Raw genomic sequence first — 26,670 nt, forward strand, 5'->3', positions numbered from 1 at the left:
AACACACAAACTTCCCTGTGCTCTCTGGGTCTTTAGCAAAATCAACAGTACTGCCATAACTGAAAATGAACTTTAAGAGATATTAGAGTACAAAAAGTGCTAGGGAAGAAAGACTGATGAGCCAAAAGAACTGCTGCTAGTCCTAAAAAAATTATTCAGATTTCATAAAAACTTTTTTAGCTATCATTGTCAGAAAACCTGTCAAGGCCCTGAACTGATACACTGCAGTCATGCAAATGGTAGCACTGGAACAACTGCAACAGTAAAACCAAGCTCTTAGAATGGGAGAAGAGTTGCTTTTTGTGTCATCTCAAGATGTTGGTGTGACCATCCTTCAGAACAACATGAGACACTCCTTTAAAAAGGTGAATCAACCTCAGTTCCTTCCCTCTCACCAAAACAACTGTTGACTGAAAAGAAGAAGGAAAACACCATTCAGTACTCCTAGGTTTTGGGGTCATCTCTGGAATAGCTTGCATTCTCTTTCTCTTTTCTCAGGTACTTTCTTCTCCCATTTAGTCCTGCATGCACATGGGATGAAGATCAGTATTGTACCTCAACTTTGAGAGCTATCATAAAATTATATTTTCTTATGAAAAATCAGTAATTATCTAGGTTTCTGATTTTAGGCGATAGAAAGCTATTAGTCTTGTAACAAACTATTCATGATACAAACATTGTAAATGGTATGGCACTCTTGAGCGCCCCATGAAAAAGAGCATGTCCTTATAGACTTGAAAAGCAGTGGCACTGCTGTGCTATAAAATCCTGCTTATAGTCTTCAGGATTTTAAGGGGGTTTGAATTAGAGTACAAGTAACTTTGTAGGCAAAATTGAGTCATGTATAAAACTATCCAAATGTTAATTTTGTGTTTTGGAAAATCCATTCATTCCAAAAGTGAAGTCTAGTAGATAGATATTCAGGCTGGTGAAACAAGCTTGAATATCTTTTTTTTTTTTTTGTGTCTTTCTTTAGAATCCTCTGGTAAAAACATCCCTACTTCCTTTCTAAATTACTTCAAGACACATGTCAGTAAATGAAAAACACCTCACATTCCAGTACCTTGTGGATATAATTTTCTGACCCACTTTAAAAAAAGATAAAGTACATCCAAGAAACAGCAAAAACTCTTGAATGTTTCTCTTTGTAAGATTCTCTTTGTAAGATAGAATATGACATAAATATGTTCAGTAATTCTCTGTGAAAACAGTAGTCAATGTTATCTACTTTTTTGTACTGTTTTTGTCACAAATTGACCTTTTGATCAGGTTAGTTAAGCTCCTATCCCTTGGAGGAATTCTAATGAAAAGGATATGAGCTGTGTGATCTACACTTGAGTGTTAGCCTTGGGTTTCTGAAAAAAATAGAAAGGAAAAAAAAATATCTATTCTTCAAGCCAGTAATTCTTTCCATTTCCCTTCCTTAACAGTAGTGAGTGACAAAGAATTCAGCCTAAGGCTGAAATATATATTATAACCTTCAGGTTATGGATTCTAAACAATAAGTATGATCCACACACTGTATTTTTCTACCATTCCAACAAAGTTTTCAAGCTACTTCTATTATACCTTATCAGAGTGTAGCTGACACATATTTAGTAAGGTCGGGTGGGCAGCTGACAAATCTATACCAAAGTCAGGAATAATATGTGCTTTGGAAGATGCAAATTACTACAGCAAACCTTGCATAAAACTCATGTGACATAACAGTTAACACTGCCTTTCAGGGTTGACAATGTGAAACTGGACAAGTTACTTTGCCTTTCATTACTCCTTAGTACAAGGTGCAAAAATGGCTAGAGCGAAAGTGGGTCACTGCAAACTCATCCACATGCAGTATATATTCTGTCATTTTTGTTGATTAGACACCAAACATAAAAAATAGCCCCCCTTTTATAATGCTGTTGCTAAAAGGCCATGAAATGTGAAGACCGTGTGGGTGGTTGTCACTGATGCAATGATCACAGGCAGAACACAAACTGAGACATGAAAACAGAGTGGCTAGTCAGATGACTTTGCCTTCAATTTGAATTGAAGGCAATATTTTAGTTGCGGTCCACAATAATTCTACATTAAGAAAATATTGTCAAAAAAAATCATCTTCTTATCAAATCACTGGATTTCTGTACATTATCTATTTGTTATTTGTGGATTAAGGGAGTACTACAAGCTATATTCTTCACTGTACTACTGGACTGGTGCGCTGAGACCAATGGTATGAGATGGGCTGCACTGGATCAATGGGTGGAAACCAATGGTATGAGGTTCAACAAGGGCTATGCCCAATCCTGTACTTGGGACACAACAACTCTGTGCAGCGCTAAGGGCTTGTGGGAGGGTCGCTAGAAAGCTGATTGACAGAGAAGGACCTGGGGGCGTTGGTTGACAGCCAGCTGACTATGAGCCAGCAGTGTGCTCGGGTGGTCAAGAAGACCAATGGCATCTTGGCTTTTATCAGAAACAGTGTGGCCATCAGGACCAGGGAAGTGATTGAACCTCTATATTCGGCATTGGTGACACCACACCTTGAATACTGTGTTCAGTTTTGGGCAGCTCACTACAAGAAAGACATCGAGGTCCTAGAGCATGTCCAGAGATGGGCAACGAAGCTGGTGAAGGGATTGGAGAACAAGTCTCTTGAGGAGTGGCTGAGGGAATTGGGGTTGTCTAGCCTTGAGAAGAGGAGGCTGAGGGGAGACCTTATCACTATATACAACTACCTGAAAGGAGGTTGCAGAGAGGTGGGTGTTGGTCTCTTCTCGCAAGTGACAGATGATAAAACAAGAGCAAATGGCCTCAAATTGTTCTAGGGAAGGCTTAGATCAGACATCAGGAAAAATTCCTTCACTGAAAGGATTATTGGGCACCGTCAGAGGCTGCCCAAGGAGGTGGTTGAGTCCATCTCTGGAGGTATTTAAAAGATGGGTAGATGAAGTGCTCAGGAACACGGTTTAGTAGTGGACTGGTATGATTGGACTTGATGATCTAAAAGGTCTTTTCCAACCAAACGATTCTATCATGCTATATGATAAAACTTTCAAAATCAGTTTCTAAATTAAAATTGTGGTCACAGAATCTGAAGAAAGTGAATCAAATGGAAAGCATAAAGCTGCTATGTACGTCTGTGGTTTTTTTTTTGGGGGGGGTGTTAGCCATAGTGTCTTGTATACATAGTCCTTCCTTTTCACACTGATGGGATGCTTTTAAGAGAATATGTCAGTATGTTTGCAAAATTTGGCTGATTGATAGTGTGGACTTAGTTTTCTTAATTGAATGTTGTAATATACTGACTCACTATTCTGATCCTATAAGTCATTATTTTCTTTTTGATGAAAAGCTTCCCAAAAATGGAGTTGAAAAGATCTAGTTAGTACCATCCTTGGATTGCATTCTCTCCTGTTGAATCATGCAGGAGCACAGCATTTACTCTTCTTTTTATTGACTAAGGGCTGCTCTGATCATAATTCTTCCCGGGAATGAGGACAGAAAAGAACAAACTAATCCCGGAAAGATTCGTTTCATAGAATCATAGAATTCCTAGGTTAGAAAATACCTTTGAGATCAGAAAGATTTGGAGAGAGGGCAGAAAAATTCTGGCAAATGAACGAAGAGGGAAAAGAGTGTGAGAGGAAAGCATCCTCCTCTCCCCAGACAAAAGCAGTATCTCAGAAGAGTCCTCTAATTCTCTCATGGGATAGGGTAGAAAGAAGTAGTGAAGTATTTTTATTTTTATCTTTCTTTTTTTTTGTTCTATGAACTGCAGAACCCTGGCTTGAAATATTTATACTGTAATTGTCATGCTAGAATCCTAAAATTGTTGTAGAGTACAGCAAGGAGCCAAATTTTTAATAGGGTTCAATACTTATAAAGCCTGCTGTATCAATAACAATTTCCAAACTCATTCCTGAGAAGTCCATGAGAGGAGTAGAGGAGGTGAGTGTCACAGCTGGGGCTAGAGTATGCTAAGCTCTGAGGGTCTAAGCACTTCCAAGCTTCACCTCTGATATGAAAAGAGCCCACTATCCTACCTATAATAACTTCCTATCATTGGGATACATCTGTAGATTCTCTGTTAGGTGAGAAGCAGCTAAATGCAAAACACACTCATGTTTTGTAAGAATAAGTTTCTAGATAAATGATTTTCACTGTTAGAAAGAAAACCTATTTTTTATTTTAAAAAATATGTAAAACAAAGTTAATAGAACATTTTGAGATTCAATGTGACCAGTGGAATGAGGATGAGAGTAAAAATAGTAGGTGTAATTTAGAGGATGTCAAGGCATCTGAAAAGGTGTATCAAAACAGCCACGTTTCTGAAGAGAAAAAGACAGGTTAGAGTGAGTAGTTATTTCAGAGAATAAAAGACTGGCCTGGAAACTGAAGACAAATGTTAGTAGCAAGTGAAACACTTCCACATGGAGAGGGAAAGGATTTGCAAGGTGGCTATCATCTCCATCAGATACAGCTTTGTTCTTTTTATATATAATGGTTCTAAAGGTAAAACAGATACCACTTTTGCTGCGTGAAGCAAGCCGTGTGCAAAGAGGTAAACACATATTTAATATATAGACGAAAAAGGGATAAAGTACAAGAGAGTCTGCAGAATTCAGCTTAGAGACATATATGGACAAGAGACCTAGACAAATGAGGGACCTGAGAGGACACGTCATGGTCACAGTGCGCTTGGACTGCACTGGAGATCAATACGGGAGTATCTAAGTATCCAGAAGCTACAGGAAATCAGGCAAAAAAATACTGACTGTGTCTAAGCTGTGGGGCAAACATGCTGTCCTGGTCAAGGTCATCCAGCCTGAGGCCATGCTGGAGAATGTGGCAGCTCTGGTGCTGCCTGGGCACCTATGCTTCCTTCCTAAGGCCATCAGTGATAGCTACCAACCCCTAAGTCTTGTTTGGACATGCTGCTGGGGAGACACTCTGTGCTAACTAGGTCACAAGATGGTTTTAGGTATCCATATCATTGGTATCTGCCTCAGATCTACCTATATATCCCCTTTTCATTTTTACTGTAGAGAATTAGGAAAGATTCAGCACTCTCTAAAGGGCTAATGCAGGTGAAATAGCCCACACACCCAAATCAGTAAATTTGGTCTAGCTGAGCTTTTTTGTAAAGAGCAGAGTAGTCTGAACCACAAGGTCAGGATGGGTCATGGTGGACCCAAAGCATAGGTTTAGTCCTATATCTGATCTATTCCTGGAGGTTTGGGTTGCAAATTGATCCCAAAGCTCAAAATGGATCCACAAGTGTGAGGAGGTCTGTGGCCAGGGCTGCTTCTTTTTCCCAAGTCAGGAAGGGCTGTTTCTGTCAGGGCTTTGTTTGTAAATGGTGTGACCTGACATCTGACCTTTTACTATCTGCCCAGCTAATGTCCCCTGGCCTTTGCGGGATGACAGCACATGGATGCCAGAGGCTCTTCCCTTCTTCTGTGTTGATTGCTCTCAGTAAATAATAAGGCTGAACTGGTTATTTAGAGCTGGAAACAGTCAATATCTAATCTTCTCCAGCCTGTGAAAGAGGCATGCTGGGTCACTTGCAGTCCTTTCGGCTTTTTTTTGAAGTGTCAAAGACATGTTATAAGAACTGGAGTTGAAGAGTTTTTAAGCACAAATAAATAAAAGATATGCTGGTGCTACAACTGTGACCATTGTTCTACATCTAGTCATATGTATGCTAAAACGAGTGTAATTTCTATTGAAGTTTCACTACTGCACATGTTAACAGAATGCAACACTAGCAAAAGCAACAAGACTTCTCATTATTATATTCCGTTTCATACCTCAAATCCCTCTGGTCTTCCTAGACTTTCTTTATTATGTTTCCACGCAACAAGAATCTCTGATACAGACAAACTGGTAGCTTTGACATCGATGGGAGCAGCAGTGGGTTCTGTATTAAGAAAAATGGAAACAATAAACCTCCACTGTAACAAGCTGTATTTATCAAAATCACTCCACCTGAAACTGTCATTTACTTCCTTTATTCTACCTTAATACTTTCAAGAAGGTATGACATTACAGGGAACATGAAAAATTGAACAAGATGAAGATATTTCTACTGTATTTCTTTATTTGTATTATGCTACATCAAAATCTCATCACTGGTGACAGATGCAGCAAACTGTGACAGAATCTCTTGTCTATGATTTGAAAAAATAATCTTTAGTATTTGTAAATGCCCTCTCCCCCACCCCTGCACTTCATCTGCCTTGATCGGCCTAACTTCAGCAGTAAATGGAATATTCGTTCTCTTCCCAGATTTCAGTGCCACTCTGTCATTTCAGGATGAGTGATACCTTGCTAGGGTGCTTAGTCAGTCCTGTTCTGAGATTACATTGAGTAAGAAGTGATACCAGAGCTGTAGTGAAATTCTTTGTGAAAGAAATTTTTAGGACAATGTTGTTATGCCCTTGAAGTCGCAGGCACCAGCGTTTGGGGTATGCCATCTTCTCTCTGCTGTGAAGCATTCACTTTTTTTAGCCCTGGGATACATACTTTTCTAAAGAGGTCATTAAGACCTAGGATTTATGTCTCTGATTACCTGTGTTGTTACCATTGGCCCTATGTCTGTGTTTCCTTCTCCATGCTGTTTATAGGACACTCATAGTCCTGATCTCCTCATTAACTGGAGTAGAGGACCTTCTCTGCTCTCCAACCAGAGTGGGTGTCCTTCAGTGCTGCTGGGTTATGACCAGGGTGCACACTGGAGGCTTGGGGCTACGGATGCCTTGCATATCACATCTGCCCAGCAGGGCTGCCACAAGCGTGTTTTACTTTGCACTTTCATATCATTGAACACTGTAAAGAGGTCCAACTTTCAGTAGTTGAGAATTTCTTAAATATGCATAGAGATCTACCATGACAGCCCACTGAGCATACCATCAATTTGTATTACCAGTTAGTGCATTGGGGGTGAAGACAGCACAAAAATTGTCACATAGCAAACTGAGAAAAGAGTTAAGAAAATCTCTTGCATCTTTTGCTTTATTGCCTAAATATTACTAAAAATTTGTTTACTACAAGCTGTGGAGACAAAGCCTGAACACAGACTGGATTGGGGGATTGGAACAAGGTGATCTTTAAGGTCCCTTCCAACCTGAATTATTCTACGATTCTAATATTCTCTCCATTCTGGTATAGTTCACCTGCTCAGTGAAAAGGTGAATTCACATTTCCCTGCAGTCACAGACCCTGTGACTTCTTCCTTGTACTAACGTTCCTCATTACATTTCTAATGTGTTGATCTGCTCTTGAAGGGCAGACAGAGGTCTTGGCTTTTATGTTACAGGGAGGCATACCAAAGAACTTTCTAAAAAATGTTTTTTTGGGGGCTCATTTAACAGGGTTATAGAAAAGGAGTTTCCTTAAGGAACAGCCTGAGTTGAAGTGATTTATTTTTCCTAATGATCAAACTGTCTTAGTAAGATGCCTAATGTCAGTCTTGACTCATTAGCTACCTTCTTTTCCCTCATCATATTGCAGCCATTGTGCTGGCACTGCTGGTCTACATTTTTTCTGTGACATGGCTAGTACAAATTTTTCATCCTTCTTAATGTCAGAGTTTTAACGTTTACAGCTCTTTTTGGTCTTCTTTTTTATTTACTTCTAAAGAAAACAACTATTTCCGATGTGATGCAAAATGGCGTTTGCCAACAATGTTACTAATAACAATAAAATATACATGGAAATTTGTGGGCAATGAATAAAAAAAAGTCTTCAGGAATAAGTGAAAATATCTTCTGAATTCAATACTGAAAGCATTGTGCTGTGAAGAAATATATTCCTCCTAATATGATTTTCTGTTCAATAGTTACACCCTGCTTTCTATTTTATGTACTACTAAGGTTTGTATGGAAAAAGCTATTTTCTAGTTTTTGTATTATTGAAGCAATTACCTTGTTGTCAGAAAAGATTGCAGTGGGATAAATAATCTGAGATGTACACAAAATGTTGGTTGGCAGCCTTTACACTTTCAATAAATGTAGGAATCATTTCCTCTTCATAACATTCACTAGGGGTGGTTTATGTATTGCTCAGAATAGAAACAGAATATTTTCTGATATTTAAAAAAAATTGTTTGGATTTTTTTATGTGAAGAAAATGCATTTCTTACATACATAGAAAGCGTTCACTGCACTTTCACTGATATTAGACTTTGAGAATGTAAGTGATCAGCAAAAGAACAGAAATTATATATTTATAGTAATAAGGTATGTTATGACTGTCTGAAAGTTTATGGAGACTAAACAGCATTTTTTATTGATTCAGATAAGATGAGGACCATATAATTTTGGGTAATATAATACAGTCTGTGGTTCAGTCCAATGTCATGCTTCATTCTGTGTGTCTAAAACTAATAATAAGTTTGACAGGTTCATTAGGTTTTTCTATAATGGTCATTAATGTTATAATATTCTTTTCTTAATATCTTGGCATTAAACTAAACCTATTGGTGTCTGCCTGAGGTCATACACATTGGGAAAAAAAAGTGGCGATGTCTTTAATGGTCCTTTTCCTGATTGAATTAAAGATTCAGCCTGGCAAGTTCTCAAAAGGCTGTGTGCAATGTCCATGAAACAGTTTCTTTCCATGTACTTGAATCACGCCTTAAGGAAATGTTCAATTTGTAGGTCTTTGGGATGGCTTTAATAAAGAAGGACTAATTGTACTGAGCTGATGTTCAATCATCAAGTCGAATCCTGAATTTTGATAATGGTGAGTAAGAGAAAGAAGAGTTAATTACTTGCTCTGATTGTGTTCTCCCTTTTTATGACTACAAACTGATCTGTTTTTCTGAAATATGCATTCTTAAAAATGCCCATATGATCCAAAACCAAAGATTAAAAAACAAGTCCAAGGGCCTATTCATGCTTATGTTGTTTTAACTCCCCTGTGGAACAGAACCTCAGTCAGGACTCCTCATCCAATCACTTAATATCCATTCACTTCTCATTTTGACTCCAAAAAGAATTTTTACACGCTTCCCTAATTTAAAATCTGAGCTCTCATTTGAAGCTAAGAACCCCAGCCTGGGTAATTACATTACGACTCCAATCAGTTCTCCCCTGCTGGAAATAACCACAGGGAATATCTTCCAAATCAGGTGCTCTCCAGTGAAATGATACCATTCCTGAGAAAAGCCAAGAGACATTATACTTAGCAACATTTCTTAGCTTGTTTGGTATGTGTCCCTTGTCTGGGGACTCCATCAGATCTGTGGTAGTGTGGCTGCCTGCAGGATAAGAATTTCTCCAGAATCTTATGCTAGAATGAGAAAATATGTCTGATTTCCAAAACACAAAAAAATGAGATGACTGATTGATCAGACCTGCAGTGCTGACCTCTGCTTTAGACCTCTTTTATTTAGTGGTGAAATACCCCTACTTGTCATGTAGAGCTTCTGAAGCCTGCTCCTGTAATGCTGCTCTCCTTCACACTTACTCATGCCACACACCTTCTCACGACTCTCCCTTCTCTATGGAATAACCAAGATTTATTACGTAGTGGAAACAAGGAGCTACCGTGTCCCATTAAGACTTTACCAGCATGTTACCTATACTTGGCTGGCTCGCCTTGGCACGTGAGTAGAAGATGAGCAATCAGACTGATAAAATTCACTTTTCAGAACATCATTGCCACCTTCTCAAATGCAAATGGATTTTTTCCACTAAATGATGTGTCAGTCAGAGTTATCCTCATTATATGAGGAGGGGATGTGCCTATTATATCGATTGCATGTCTGACTTCCTTTGGGACTAGTAACATTAGTCAAAGGAATGCTTAATAAACTCTTACACATTAGAATTGTGATGTCATTCATCTCCCCATGCTATGGAGACGCATCTGGCTGAGCTTTTACAGGCTCTAATCCGGATAGATTTGCTGGCAGAAACAGGAAATAATCCACTGTAGTTTACAGCTAATATGTCAATTTATTAATTTTCAGGGTCACTTAAGCCCCAAGTAGCTCAGCTTTAGCTATGAGATGAACCACAGGATATAACTTCATGAATATAAGATTTTAAATAAAGATGTGGAGAATCTATTTAAAGGTGTATAATTGTATACCCTTTCCTCTAAATGAAAAGGAAAGGGTAACTTATTTGTTTGTTTAAATAAGGACTCAGGGTGAAAAGTGAAGGGACATGGGCCTTACCAGAACAATCCTTCACTCTTCAATGTCTTGTTTATTATCACGACATCCACTAGCTGACCTGACGAAAAACTTCCTAAAGTTATGAAAGAAGAAAATTGCAAAGGCTGTTCTATGGCCCTTTGCCTTTCAGATAACTGTGCACCTTTGTTCTCCATTGGCTCAATGAATTAGTACAAATCCGTACAAAGTAATAACAAATGCTCTGTGCAGCATCATTATATCTTGTATGTATTGTAGAATTACATCTGAAGTCCCTTAGGAGTTTTTAAACAGCATGACTAAAAAGTCTTTAGGCTTTATCTTGTACTGCTTCAGGCTCCCTTTTTCATATCTAAAAGTTTTCAGTAGTGTTAACCACACTGTTTATCAAAATTATAGAACTTTTGATTTTTGTGAAGATAAATTCTTCAGCTGTCTGAAGGAGAAGATAGATACTGAAAGTAAGAAATAATTCTGTATCCCCATTGTGCAAATCATTAAAAAACCTTTATAAAAGACCCAACTTATCTTGAAACCAGTTGTTTTTCCCTCTTTCTTCCAGAAGCTTATTTTTATTTCATTTTATATTCTCGACTATTTCTGTATTCCAATTATGTATTCCAATTAGTATTTATTCTTGTGCTGCTGTCTGTGTCTTTGTTAACTAAACAGAGACAGGCAGACAAGACACCCTGAGCATGGCCATAGGGTTGTCCATAGCATGAAATAGTTAGCATGATCTGTGCTGCAGTATTGACTCTTGCTGATTAGTACTGCCTCAAAAAATGCCCTGGAATATGCTGATGTCTGACTAGGGACGTTTCCCAGAAGGTGTATGGATGCAGCACAGTCTGGAAAGTGACAGTGTTAAAGTGTGTAAATGTGTACTCTTTTTGGCTAGTTAGCTTCAAGGATAAAGAATGGTGGGCTTGTTTTATTTGCTAAAAAAAAATGTAGCATCATTGTCCTTTACCTTCAAAACCTTTTCATCATCCCTAGTAACATCCCTGATTTGCAGACATTATCTTAACTAGCACAAAAGAAACAAGCTCTTCTAGTTTCTACTCATTTCCAGGTGATCCTGTAAGACTTCTTCTGTCCCATCTTGAGTTCTTTGTTAAGCATGAGCAACCTGAACCATCGATAAAATTTTAGCAAAGTTTTGTCACAGTTTTATCAGAACGATGCCCTGGTACAAATTAAAACGTTAGTCTTTCCAGTGTGTATGTTCTAGCTCTTAGGTTCCCATTTGCTAACAGACTGCCTTGTTACTAATTCTTGTGTGCCTGACCTAGCATTTGTATGTCATTTGTGTTCCTTTTCCTCTTGTCCTCTAATTCACGTCTTTCCTATGTATTATTCAGGTCCTTCCCTATACTGTCAGTGCATCTTGAAGTTGTAATACCAGCAATATCATAACCAGATTTCTTATCAGCATAATGAATATTAAATACCTATGATATAAGACTGATCCTTAACAAATTCGGCCAGTAGCCTTCCAAGCCTTTCACAAGTCTGGCGGTAAAGTATTTTTTTTCTGCATTTATATAGATTTTTTTTTTCTTTTCCTTGATGGATTAACAACGATTTATTTTTGCCCACTGTTATTTGTTTTCATCACGTTGGGATGGAAATGATATTGCCCTAGGTCCTTGTTCATATAAAGGGGACGAGCTGTCGCCATTCATGGCAGTCATGAATAGAAAAACAGATTAAATTTTGCTTATGGTACATTTGAACAGCAAATTATGCATTGCTTAAATTGTAAAGGCTTGAATTTCTGAGGATTTGACAATACCAGATAGTTTCACTACAGATATCAAAACTTGCAGACTTTCACATTCTTATTAGATATTCTGTCTATATCATCTTATTGATTTAAAAAAAATTATAAAGTATTTAATTATTGTTGCTCTACTTCTTGATTATCTTTAATATCAATATTTTCTTCACATTTTTTCCTGACTTATATACTCTCCTAACTTTTAAAAAATCCTTTTCCTCTTAAATTTTCGCAATACTTGTATTATTCTTATCCTTTTCATTATTTGGATTTTTTTATGGATGGTTTTAACTTATTCTGAAGTACATCTGTAGATTCTCAGGCATAATGTACAGCCTTAGAAATGTACCATTTCTTGCCATACACACTTCAGGTAAATTTACACCTTTGGCTCAGAGAGATTCCAAAACACTTTCATTCCTAATCTCAACAGTTGATTCCAGTTTATTAAATAATTTCCTGCTATTTTATGGTGACTTGTTCCACTCTTATTTGTTATTATCAGTTTTTCTATCAGGTCTTAATTATTCATCAAAACAAGACTATAGTATCAGTATTTCTCCTCAGTTAGTCAGTACCGTATAAAGGATCTGCTAATTATCAAACCTGGAACACTAGATCACTTTTTTTGTATTTTTTTGTATTTTGTACATGTATTTACTGTCCAACTCAGTCTGAGCAGCTGAGTTCTCTCATAAATAACAGTATCCTGCAATATTTATCTAGAATTAGAAAGGTCTTTCTCAGCATCCAAATTGATCAGGGAAATCAGCAACTGACCTCTAATCAACTCTTAGTTTGTTTAGTTGCACTTTTCCGAAATTACATGGAACCCAAGGATATTCTGTTTTATTCAAATGCTGGTTTTGTATTTCCTTATACGTTATCACATCATCAGCATGTTATGACATCCAACAATCTTTACGTTTATTTTGTCTTTTCTATGTATTTCATACTTTGTCTAGTCACGCTTGCTAAAGCAAGATAACCTGGCTATCACTCTTAACAGTAGAACTTTCTCCATCTTCTCGCAATCATATCTTTACACCCTTATCTTTCCTTCTCCATTGCCATATTGCTGATTTTCCCAGTTTTTGCCTCCTAGTGAATTAAAACCACACAGAAATATTGCAAAGGATTTCCCTAGTACTGAAAGCTTGTATTGGTAGTCTGGATATTCTTAGCCCTTCAGTGTTTAAGTGAAATGTAATCATAAAGAAAAATCTCTAAAGAATATGTAAATGTTGAAACAAACAGACCTTAACGCCACTTTTGTTCACAGTTTTATTTTCAATATCTTGTGCCTTTACAATTATAATTCTCTATGAATCAAAATTATCTGTGCCTGCAGATTATCTGTGTTCAGTGCTTTGTTTCAGTATGTTCTAGCATGAATCTCATATCATTATTTGCCTGGCACAAAATATAGTTGGAAGATTTCTCTCTGCTCTGTTCATGCTTGTTTTCAGCTTTAGGCCTGCACTTCACAACCTTTCTTCTGGCAGGCAGCCTAACTTGCTATGCCTTGTATGTGTTCTGATGTCTCCTCCAATTAAAGGGTTCCTATATGAAAGGTTCGGGCTTGTCTTTCCCTGGTGCTGGAACATGACTACTATGTCTTTCTGTTCTGCTTACTTATTGAAGATAATTCTGCATTTCTTTTTCCACCCTGCATCTTCTGTGTATCATCCTACTTCCCTCCTCAGAACTGGTTCCTGATTTTCATAATCCCTTTTACTTTACAAAAAATTCTGATGTCTCTTTTTCTTTTTCTCTCCTCAATCACTGGTTTTAATCCTTTCCTAATGCCTCCAGGAAAGACTCCTTTAAAATTTTCTACTGCATTAAGCCATCTTTTCCAGAGGTCACGTAGCCTGTTAGTTTCGTACAATGTTTTATCTGTTTCTATTCTCTATTTCTCCATTACATTCATCTCCATCTTTAGCTTCTAGTTAGTTCTCTACCATGAGCTGTATCTGATGAATTTTCCTATGAAGTCAAAAGGCCACTGAAGGAGAAGGTGGCTGTGCGGATAAGGAGACTTATGCATGCCTCTCCTATTGAATGCAATTGGACTATGAACCAGTCACTTTTATTGCATAAATATGACGGTCTAAATGAGCCTTCTTTGAGCTCTCCCTGATGGGCAGTGTGGCTTCATGGCAATGATCTCCTCTTGTGCTGGGACACCTCTCAAGGGTCCTCCTTGAAGCAGGGAGATCTTTTATCAATGGCTGATTGCTGGTGAGCCCCATCTGAATTGTCCCTGGAGAGCAGTTGGACTGCATGCCAGGCAACTCTCCTCTTTAACAGGAATTAGTTGTTTAGCTTAAATAAGTAACAATTTAAGTAGAATAAATCATTTAGGGTTATAATATTGTGTGATTTAGTATGCTGTTTGCTTAGCTTTGTTTAAATTTTCTTAGCATGAGTAGCCAGACTTGCTGAAACACTAAACAATAAGCTGTAAATTTCCACTTAAAACTGTCCAAACACCTATGACCTCCTTAGTCAAAACAGGGCCTCCAAGAGTCAACAAAAAACAGAAGATACAGAGCCTTCAATGAAACAGACCACAAACATTAGCTGCAATTAAGACAAGACTGGTATGAATGACAGAGAAGGAATCCAGCAAGGAATGGGAAGTCCCCAGACCCACTTAGCACCGAACCAAACCATTTTGTGAGTGGCAGGTAAATAGGCTGTAAAGGTATAATTACCCAGGGATTTCTTTGTTTGTATTGGCCACTCTCTCCAGAGCTGATCATGATGTTCTACCCTTCTAATAAATAATTACTGTCTAAAATCTGGTGCTTGAGAGTCTTTTGCTTTGCAAAACTTCAGATTCAAACTTTGGAGTGAACTAATGCCGGATGTCCAGCCAGACTGTAAGTAAATTGTGGATAAGCATGGTGAAAGTTTGAAATTTTATATCTTTATGTGTTTCCTCTATGTAGAAAGTAATGGAGCAATTACCATGGTAGTCTGTTAAGTCTCACATTTTTCTAAATATAGATTTTATAAAAAATCCTCATTCATGACACATGTCAATCATCTAATCTGGACAACCCAGGGGACTTTGAGCTCTCATGAATGACAGCAGGCTGTATGCCAGCATCTCCCCTTAAGCAAGGTTGCCTCTCAAGGTTACTTCTCAAGGATGAGAGATTCCTTTCTGCAACAGATCCTCCATAGTGACTAGTAGTATGCTAAACTTGGAAAATCTTACCTAAGTGTATAAAGGATTGACAGCATTTATATAATCTTTCAGACATAAGCATTGGCCAAGCCTCAGGCTAAGTCTGGATCTAGCCACACCTAGACTCCTCTTGTAGGAGTTTAGAAAGCAAGGGGATCCATTCTGAAATTCATCACTCAATAGGAGGGCCTCCCTAACAGTTCTGTCTGGCCTTGTCCTTTATGTAGTAATTAATCAAGCGTACTTGTTAAACCACTTTCACATTTACCATTGAAAGTCGTTAAATATCGATAAAGTTTGCTATTCCTTCTCTCTTACGAGTGAAGTACTTCCCTATCACTCCATCTCTGACAGCTGAGTACTTAACAGAGGCAGCAGGATTTAGGCTTTCTTAGACAAATTCATTATGCCAATAAACAATTGTAGATCCATATGTAGATGCAGGAAACCTTTTAATATGTAACATAAAGTTTTCTTTAATTTTTAATAATTTTATCCTAGGCTTTTATTCTAAATATCTGCAAAGAAGTGAATTGAGTGTTTGATGAAAATCAAGTATGCTAAGGATTTGCTGGATCAGCCCTAGGACCCTAATATATTGCACTGTCAGCCTTTATTTAATATCTCCTCTCCAGCTGAAATAGTTGAGAAAACATGCCTTTAGTTGTTCAGCTTCTGAAGCATGAAAGTCCATGCCCCTTTCAAAACCAGTTCCCCCTTTTTCCTGTAGCAAGCTGAAATGTCTATTGTCCTCAGTTTCCATAGAGCTGAGAACCTAGCTGTAATAACTGTTAGGTTGTTCCTTTATATTTTCAGTATATCACCTAGGATTATTCTGCAGAAAAGCTTTTTATCAATTAATTTTGTACTGTATTATCACAGCATCCCATATTTTTTCCTCAAATATGATTCTTATGAAGTATTTAGCCACATAGAATTCTTCTTAATGATGGAAAGTCTAGTGTACAGAAACATACAAAGACTGAATTAGCAAAGCTGTGATGAGTAGGTACTTTCAAATAACTGAATTATAATCAGAAAAGTTGGTTTCTAGAGATAGTCTCTGGGAGCACAGAGAGAAAGTTAATTTTAGTAATTCTATTCAGATCATTTATGAAGTTTGTAATTTAAAAGAAATGTTAGAAACATTGATTTATCTATTACTCATTATTCCATTTCCAGTCTTGTCCAAATAAAGAGCAAAGAACTACTTATTACAATTCCACATTCAGCTTTTGGTAAAATAGCTTCTGCTATTAAAGAAAAATAAATAAATCCATTAAGGTTTTGTGTCCCTTCCCCTGCAAAACTCTATTTTTGAACTTTCTGATTAAAGTATGAAATTGTTAAATAATAAAAGCATCACTATCAGTCTCACTGTATCGTTTTCCATTGAGAAACAGACAAGTCAACTGTAAAAATGTCCAAGTTGTATTGGGCAATTTTTACACTTTCAAATGTAATTGGTTTTAAAATAATACGAATACTTGGTAATGCTGATTCAAACAGTGGAACACAAACAAATTACTGGAACTGCTTTTAGCAAAACCAGCCTTTCCAACCTCTATAATTATTGTGAGAGAATAATAGTAGATAACCTCTGTTACATCATGTCTCCAAAATTGCATGTTTATTGTGGGCTAATATGGAACAACATTTAATCTTTTCTAGCTTCACAGGAACCCTACTGCCTTCACACTACATCTTTGTAGGGAGAGTATGAAATTCCTCCCGCCTGTACTAGGACTGTACTTATTTTATTCTGTTAACAAGAGACAGTAGATAACTCAAAGATAGTAAGATAAAGAAGAGTTGAAGTATATGACTTCCAGTTATGGAGCTGCTCAAAATATTCCAGTAGCTAACATATATTCACCCTTTGTTTGTATAGAAATTTCCATACACTGGTTCCTGTCAATATAGAACAACTTCTTCCACTAGTGTAAATTTGTTTGTTTGCTTGGTTGGTTGGTTGGTTTTTTTGTCACAAAATTCTGATGCGAATTATAACAAGATGACGTAATAATTTTCTAGAAATATTTTTCATTTATTAAACTATTCATGCGGACTCAAATTGAATATTTGGACATTAACATAAATTCAGAAATTTTGTACTAGTGAACTAGAAAAGAGAAAAAATAATAAAAACAGGGTAGAAATAAGAAAAAAAATACTTTCAGTGCACTTTTAGTATCCATTAACCAAGAAAAGAACGTTCATAATTGTATTTCTTTAGTCATTGAGCTGTTGTCTGATTAGATCTTTGAAAAAAGTATCACAAACGTCTGAAATATTACAAAATATCAGCCTTTCTTTGCTCATTGTTAGAGCAGCCCAGCTTAAAGTTAAGACTACAGATTTCCTCCTAGGGATGAACCTTCATCAAAAGAGATTTTTTTGGTAGGACTGATGGGGCTTTAAGACTGTTTCTAAACTTTGTCACTTGCTTTCTGGATATCTTTGGCAAGTTAGTTCACCTCCTTCTCCGCAAAACATGTTTAATGTTACTTAACACTTCTGCAAAGAATTTTGAAATTTAAGGATGAAAAAGTATGCTATAATAGGATACATTAAATAAAAATAGCTTGATAGAGTTTTTAATAGACAAGTTAACTTTATGTTGAACTGACCTCCTTCAGCTGAGCAGATGACCACAATAGGGCTGAAGGGACCATCTCCTTTGTTGTTGTAAACACCAACTTTCACCTCAAAAGGAGTCAGGGGTGGCACACTTTCATCTCTGTAGATAAACTTCGAAGCATCTGAAGATGTCACCATTTTTTCCTTCCAGCCACGTGTTCCATTTGGTCTGAAGGCTACAATATAGCCAAACCCCTCTCCATTCTGAAACTCTTCTGACACTGGCTAAAAATTAAAGTTGAAATAATAGTCAGATGTGGTTTTGTAAACAGAAAGCAGTCACTCAGTTGTTGGCAATAATATGTCTGCTTGTGTGAGGGTCATCTCTTACAGTTGCATTATAGGATTTTATTGATCATGCTTGGGACCACACAGGGATTCTTGCTACTGAAGAGAAATCCTGTAAGAGAGTTTCTTCACCTAATCATCACATTTAGGTCACTGTCCTAGGATTGAATAAACTCTTGGGCTCAGAAAGATTTTTGTCATCTTTATCTTCCACTTTGTGATTGATGCTAATCAATCTCTTAGTGGAATAGTCTCTTTCAGTGACCTTGTTAAAAACATAAAGCAACATATTGTTAAGGACTCCTCAAATATCATGTGAGGGACAATTACTACAGTGGTATTCTCTTGGGGTTTAGGTGCCAACTTGTCTAATTTCTGCATCCAAATGTGTTGTAAGGCCTTAAGGCTTTAAGTCTTGTGTTCATTTTGAGATTTAGTTTCTAAAGTAATAAATCCAATTGTCCTAACTCTCTAACTGAGTGTTGGTGAAAGAAAACAAAAAATGTCATGTTTTTCTCTTCTCAAAGGATCTATGAAATTAGCCACTTAAATTGGGACACATCAACTATAACCAGACAATCAGCAAAGGTTTACTTTTATGCGCTGCCTTTATCTGTTGGGAGGCTGAGCAGTGCAAAAGCTAAATCTTACATGTCCAGCTCAAGGAATGGAATTTTTCATGCTAATTTACTGCCTACATTTTTTATAAAGTCCATTGACTAGTTTAGGAATTAAGGTATGTCTAAGAGTTTTTTAGCCTATGGGAAATGCTGAAAAAAGGGTGTATAAACTTCCTCTATCGAAGTGGCCCTCTTAGATCTGCAGCTAATGAACACATAAATCAGAGCAGGGGCACAGGCGACAATGCATCCTCTCTCCTCCAGATTGCAGTGACTGTTTTGTCACCAGACACCTTACTTGCAGGCACTATTTTCTATCCGTCTTTCTAAAGCTGTGCACTGTGCATCCAAGGGGGAAAAAAAAAAAAAGACTCCAAGGGCAGAGAGGGCAAAACCAAGGGAGATATTTTAATCCAGTAATTTGAGATGGAAAGGAGGAGCCTTGCATCTCTTTGCAGTACCTACAGATTTCCCAGTAGCCAGTTGCCAGAAATATAAGAGAAGCAGTAGAACCTTTGGATTTCACTGCAAATGCTAAATAGACAGTCTTTGAATAAAGCTGTGTGAATAAAATTTTGTTTGAACCGGCTGAATGTAATTCAGATGCCTAGGTAGTTTATTCTTTTACTGCATTCCCAGAGATCCATATGCGATCTCAGTATCTCTTCATATTTCAAAGTACTTTGTTGAAATTTTGTTGCCTGTATATGTCCAGTAAGACTGTTTTGGATCCTGCAAAAGCACAGATCAGCTATGCTGGAACTATGCTAACTTACACCGTAGTTGTGCCTTATAGAAATTTAGTGGCCAAACTAGACAGTGCAGTAGTCTGTAGTGAGTTATGGGAATGTTACCTAATATGCTAGGATTAGTTCTTTAGCAGAAAATATAAGTGTTGTTACTTCTAATTGCATTTTTGTTTTGGTGTGTTATGCTCTATCTTTTAACCATATCTTGAAGGGAGGCAATGCCTGTAATTAAAAATAGGGGTAATCTTTCAAACTATTAAAAAATGTAAATATGCCCACTTCACGATTTATGTTTGACTCAGATGAAATGCTATGTGATCTTATTTTGATAAATGACTTTATGCATATTAAGAGGTATATGAAAAAAATAGTGTGCTGAAAGAATTAACACTAGGAAGAAAGGCTCCAGATATTGATGGAAACAAGGAGTTAATCACAAACAAGGATGGAGGATCAACATCTGCCTTAATGGCAGTTTGCAATCCCTCGCTATTAACGAGGAAGGATCAGCTGACTTTTGTTGAAAAAAAAAATTAATGTATACTGAAAGTTATATTATGATAATTGCTAATTCTTAACTGTTTGTTTTATCTGTGTTGCAGGATGGGACACCTCCATGGATCTCTGGTTTCTTTTGGAAGAAAACTTCGACCACTGACAGAGAGGGAGATATAACATGCTCTAGTAGTTCCCACTCCAGTCAGCCGGGGAACACTAAAAACTCATGTAATATGAATTCTATTGCTAATGTATCACATTAGGGACTGGGATTAGGCCATTTTATATCAGATATAGTTCTAGCCACCGTATGGTTTTGTTTGGATTTCAGCAAATCCTCTCCCAGTAAAAGAGATGCTGTTGTTTATAGTTATAGAATACAAACAAAATTGGAATCAGCTCTGTGTCAGATGTATCAGGTAGCTGGTGTCAGAGAATGCAGATATTCCAACAGAAGACAGCCTCTTCCGATGTCCTAAAATTTTCCATTTTAAGCGGTTAGTTAGAATTCTATGTGTCACCATCTGAATCTCTCCTCAAGTTGGATAGGATAATTTTTTCTTTATTAAAGCCCCATGTCTATATTTGATGAATTCTTTTCTTGTTTATTTTTCTTCTGAAATGTTACAAGTATTTTCTCCTCTCCCGTTAGCAATTATTTTATCTGGTACAGCATTTACATAACATCCAGAAAAGTCAAGTCAACCCAATCAGTAGATCAGAAAGAAGAGGCTGATGAATTAGCACAATTTTGGTGCTGTTGCTAGGTGGGATAGATTCACCATAATGTCCTCTACTCATATCACATGAAAACACACATTACTTTGAACCATATTTAAAGAAAATATTTTATACTCATGTCTTGCCAAGATTTCCTGTAATGAAACCCCAGTTTCAGTTTTACTTTGCCCTCAATGAAATAAATGTGCAACAAAAACTTTAATCAAAAAAGTCCCTTACCTCCCATGCTATTACCAATTCATGTCTTCTTCCACTTCTCCCACTTACATTAGCTGGAGGTGTCTTTGGAACTGTGAGCAAAAAGGGGGAAAAAAGACAACAAAACAAAATGTCCAAATTATTGACGTTTTCCCCATAGTAATGTTACTGCAGAAGACATGAGGCTGTTAAATCAGAACAGATATAATAAATGAACCACACTGTAGTAAAGAAAATTTGTTCAAATTTCATTTCAGAGAATTCCAGAGTCAAGCTGGTAAACTCAAACGAAGCATAATGTGAGAAGGAAAATCATATTGGAATAAAAAACTGCTTAAGCACTATGTCTTCTGCAGATTAGTCAAAGTTTCATTGTACAGATAATCTAGGAGATAAAACCAGGAATTTTCTTGTTAACACTTGTATTTTTTGAATAGACAACTCAACATCAAATGCCAGGGAACCTGATATATCCAAGACTTTGGGTAAAATCTTAGGAGATAAGTAGCATGTCTCTACTATTTCCCAGGTCATTAGTGATTTAGAATGCTTTGATTCTTGCAAATCTATTCTTGTATGCTTTACCAGGGGGCCAATTTAAAAAAATTTAAATTAACCATCCTTAAACATTCCTTATCATTTCTTGAAAAATGCTAGAAGCAGTCCTATCCACATGATCACTATTAATGAGGCCACCAAATTTTGTAAAACTTCAAAAACCTTCATTGTTCCAATAGAATGATATAATTTCTCTATCTTACTTAGTGTCTCTAATGAAGCTCCTAAAATGACTAATGTCTTGAGGTTATTTACTGTGAGCAGGTAATCCTTGCCTTCTTTCTTTATTTGATTAAATACATCTTAAGATATCATAGGATCATAGTATAGTAAGGGTTGGAAGGGACCTTAAAGATCATTTAGTTCCAACCCCCCTGCCATGGGCAAGGACATCCCACTGGATCAGGCTGCCCAAGGCCCCATCCAACCTGGCCTTGAACACCTCCAGGGATGGGGCAGTCACAGCTTCCCTGGGCAACCTCTTCCAGTCTTCTCTGTTTTCCACGTCGATCATTAACAGCTTAAGTTTAATGAAAGTGCAGTTTTTACTGGATCCTGGAAGTTCACATAAAATTTCAGAATTCATTTGTGTAGTGTCTTTCTGAACTCTGAACTCCCCTTTAAAGAACACAAGCCAAATTCTATTTTTTCTCATAAACGATGCAAATTCACAAAGCTTATGAATTGCTTCCGATTTGCACTGTTATAAGTGAAATAAGACCTCTTTTATCTGTGGTTCTTAGTGGACAGATACGGGATATTCGTAATGTGTGAAACATCTCCCTCTAATAAAGCTGAGTTAATCTGGCAAACATGATATATTTAACTTCTGCCTTCCTTCCTTCCTTCCTTCCTTCCTCCCTTCCTTCCTTCCTTCCTTCCTTCCTTCCTTCCTTCCTTCCTTCCTTCCTTCCTTCCTTCCTTCCTTCCTCTCTCCTTCCCTCCTTGTTGTTGCTGTTGGGTCCTTCAGGACCCACAGGTGCATTTTATCATGTCCCATGGACTTCTGCACCATCGTGTGCACAATCCTACATGAGGAGGATTGTATAGACTGTGCTGATTGTAGACATGAACTAGTTTAAACAAAAATGTAACCTTTATATGGCAAAAAGTTACTAAAATTTTCCTTTCAGAAACAGAATGGTGCAATACTGAATGGTGAGGAATTGCTCTCTGGTTAAAAAAGAAAAATATAAAATAAAAAAAAAATAAAAACAACCAGTGTGTAACATGGGGGCAAATGTTCTGCAGTAAAAAGATGCAGATGAAGAATCATCTTCCAGTTACTTAGCATGCAAAAATTATGATGACATCTCTAATGGAGCATAAACTTTGTTTAGCATCCATTTTGCTCTTTCCCTTCTAACATATTTTTTAGTTAAGTTGTAAAGATAAATGAAGTTTCTATGTAGGCACCACATTACTGATGAGAGTGTGTGCTGTACTCCTTTGAAACATCCAACATGATGGACTTATTTAACCAGCAGTGTCCTTTTTCAAGAGTTTTCTTGTTAACAGCTTTGCAGACAGAAGCCCTATTTAAATGAATAAATGCTAAAAGAATAAAACTGTCAAAACGATGAATTTCTTTGCACCAAACTAAAATGTGCATTCACACAGCAAAACTCTCTCAAATGAATAACCATTAAAAAAATAAAAGTGTCAAAGGAATAAATTTCCTTTGCACTGCAACAAAGCAAGACATACACAGAGTGGGGCATTTTGAAATAAGTGACTGTTAGGGGAAGAAAACTATTAAAAGAATTTTTTTCCATTGCCAAGCATTAAGGTTATATATTAGCAACCCTTTCAACAGCATCAATTCTGTATCCGTGTTATATCTGAATTTATTCATTTATAGCCTAAGTTTATTGCCATGCAATTAGTGACTTCCTGGTCTTTAAGTTCTTAATTCTTGGCAGTGACAGCCATGGAGATGCAACTTGCAACAAATATGCAAGGATGATGACTAAACCTGGCACCTGTACACACAATGCATGACAGGGAGGCAAAGACATTAGGAAGTCTTTTCTTTAGTGTTTGTCAAAGCTGAGAAATTCAATATTGGGTTGTTGGTTTTTTTTTAATAAATACACTCTAGCTACTAGCAAAGAGCTCTTTGTTGTGTTAATATGATCATTTAATAAGAAGATGAGAGAATGTCACCTACTGGAAAATGAATCACTATTTGGCTTAACATTAGTCCCTAAGATCATAAAATGTGACTATGATTAGCTTGATCATATGTCTGTAATTCTGATCAAAGGCTCCTTATTAGCCCCTTTGCTAACTACCTAATCTCACTTGTCTCTTGGTTTATACTTGGGCTGTAATGTAAACTTTTAGGGATCAGATAAACTCTTTTTTTCCTTTGTTTCTTCAGCTACTGGTTGTTAAAAAACAGGTCTCTTCATCATTCTGGCAAAGCGAACAACAAATTGTACTAAAAAATGTGTTCTGAAATATATAGTGACTGGATGTGGGTCACAGTAAGCAATAGGTGTATGCTGTCCCATGTTGATGTTGAAACCTCCAATTAAGGCAAATAAATAGAAATTTTGAAATTACTTTGTCAGGAATTTTATTTGAACAGAAACAGCAGGATTTATTTATTATCATTTTCCATTTTCATGGAAAGACCACGAGTTGCTGAAAAATGAAGTAAAATTAAGCATTATTAAACGTTTTCTCTCCTAAACCACACAAAGAAAACATTTAACATTTTCTCTTAGAGCAAAATGTAGCCATTAGCAGTCCCATGAAGAATTTGGCAGTATGCTTAAACTATAAATGATAAAAATTGATATGGAAAGGTAAAGCTTATGCATGAGTCCATGGTCTATTGTTTAATAATTCATCTTTATCTTATCGTTACGAGCTAAATATGCATGAAAAGCAGTGTTTTTTGTTTAGGACAAAATGTATGCACAGAACTGATGTGGCTGATGGCTTTGTATATGGGAGCAGTGGATATAATGTACTGAAGTCTGGACAATGCCACCAATATATTTTAAATCTGTATTCCAATATTAAGTTTGGGGAATATTTTGGAAGTGCTAGGAAATACCATAGTTATGAAACTATGAGCATTCAGGTAGATGTTAGCTTTCCTTCCAGAATTCCACTGTGTCCAACATTTTCAAAGCTGCTCTATGCTTTAGGGTGCTTAAATTAGGTTTCTGGTTCAGAGTTTTGAAGATTCCTCTCTCAGAACCCTGCATGGATTTTCTGGGTGTTTCTTTATTGGGTTTTTTTTTGGTGATGTGTGGATTCTGGTAGATGGCAAAGATGAGATCACTCAGAGAGTTTGGGTACTCATTTTTGGGCAAAATATTGAAAATTATTAAATATTTCATTTTGATATTATAAAAAATGAAATATAGCCATTTCTGTTTTAAAACTATGTATAATTTAAACTTTATCCAAGTTGTATTTAAAAGTAGTAAAATTAAAACTGGAAACACAAATGAGTCTTCTGATTTGAGTTGAGAGAGATTTTTGGTTTTTATTCAAAATTGTTATTTTTGTTCTAATTTACTAAAGAAAATAAGGAAAATCTACATTTTGTTTAAAATCAGTTTTATTCTCCCTATTTTACTTCAGAGAGTGAATGGAAAAATTTTTGAATTGTTCTAGCCCTAGTCTCCTTTTCCTCACAGAAGGAAAATGAAATGTCACATTGAAATGGAAATACTGAAAGTACTTGAAAAACATTTTATCCTCTTTTTAATATTGCAATCGTATAAAGAAATGAAAAAAAAAGATGTTATAGAATGAATAATTAATCATTTTAAAGTGTTTCTGTTTTGTCTTCTTTTTATCAAGGAAACGTCCTGTGGCTTTTTTTCAGTTCTGTGTGTTTACTACAAAGAGAAGTGACACATTCTTTATTTTGTAGTGTGTCTTCATTTTTATGCATGAATGAAAGTACTTAGTAGACAAGATTATAATTGATTATAGCATTGCTGCATATACATGTAGCTAGATTTAGTCCCTGTCCTTCAGTTTTGCAGTCTGAGTAGGTCAGATAGAGGGAAGACAAAGAGAAGCAAGAGTTTTGGTTTTTATAGAGTAAGAAATGCTGACATGAAGTGCTCAAGTTTTCTGATCAGGAAATAAATCCAGATTTCCTGAATTCCAATTGTATGTTTTAATCACAAAGCCTTTTTTACCCTGCTTGAATCTTGTATTTATGAAGATATTTTCCACATGGATATTTTTTTGCATAAATTCTGAAACATCTTGTCAAATAAAGTAAAATGAAACCAAATGCTGACATTTTTACAGTTTTGGGGGAGATTAATTATTATACTTTGCTTTACTTCTTAATAAAATACTTACTCAATGTCCAGTTGCAGTGCAGTCTATTTTTTTTTTGTTTGTTTTGGAGCTTTTTATATCATTTAAGATGCAAATGTGGTTTGAAAACAAACAACTGTAGAAAAGATATGGGGGAGGGCAAAAGGATTTGTCACTAGCTTGACAGAACTTCCTAATGTGAAAGACAAAGCAACACCACATTCAGCAATTTTTATTTCTCAGTTCTTTTCCTTTATAAATCTCCTCCAGTGCATATCTGGGAAACAGAGGGATGTTAAGTGGAAACCCTTTCACTGTGTGAAAGGCCAGCCCTCAAGATCTTTTCCTCCCAGGAAAACATTTCACATCTCATCTGTTCAGGAAAATGTGCAAGGGTCTCAGAAGTGGATGGTACACTGCATTCAGCTACTGGAAAACAAGGATGCTCCAACTGGCCTCAGCATCTGCATTTCTGTTGTTGTCATTTCCTCTGTATTTTAATATCTGTAGTTTAGCAGGAGATGGAATTCAGTTATATGCACTGATAACAGTGTTATGCATATCTTCAGCACTCAGTCTGAATAGCCTCTAAATCACCACATATAGGACTGAAATCTCAAATACTGTAGCATATATGCCAGAGAACCAATTCCTTAGCTTTTTAGTCTCTTAGTAGCAAACACATTTGGATTCTTTGTCAATATATACTGCATATTAGTTCAAGCCTGCAATATTATATGTTTATTTTCCCTATAGAAAAGTATCATTTTTCTACAAAAGCTTTAGCAGCCCAGATATTCATCTCCCAATATCATAGATACAGCAGATTATCCAGTTTTTTTTCTAAAGCAAAAATTGTTATGATAATGGGAAAATCTGTAACTTGTTTTATACAGTTCACAAACAAACAAATCACCACACTAACAACAAAAACAACAAAAACCTAA

General features: G+C 36.5%; 1 protein-coding gene across 2 annotated transcripts in view; it reads right to left on the reverse strand.

Annotated features, from left to right (window-relative positions):
- The window catches only part of CNTN5 (contactin 5), a 229,500-nt gene that overhangs the window by 10,775 nt on the left and 192,055 nt on the right, over window positions 1-26,670 (reverse strand). For both annotated transcript variants that reach the window (XM_054055996.1, XM_054055995.1), the window contains 3 exons: window positions 20,888-20,958; window positions 17,763-17,997; window positions 5,796-5,905 (listed from right to left, as the gene is read on the reverse strand). In XM_054055996.1, the coding sequence (XP_053911971.1) occupies window positions 5,796-5,905; window positions 17,763-17,997; window positions 20,888-20,958 (416 nt within the window). The remainder of the gene's footprint in view (window positions 1-5,795; window positions 5,906-17,762; window positions 17,998-20,887; window positions 20,959-26,670) is intronic.

Source organism: Cuculus canorus, chromosome 1 (assembly GCF_017976375.1).
Source record: "Cuculus canorus isolate bCucCan1 chromosome 1, bCucCan1.pri, whole genome shotgun sequence".
NCBI classification, from domain to species: Eukaryota; Metazoa; Chordata; class Aves; order Cuculiformes; family Cuculidae; genus Cuculus; species Cuculus canorus.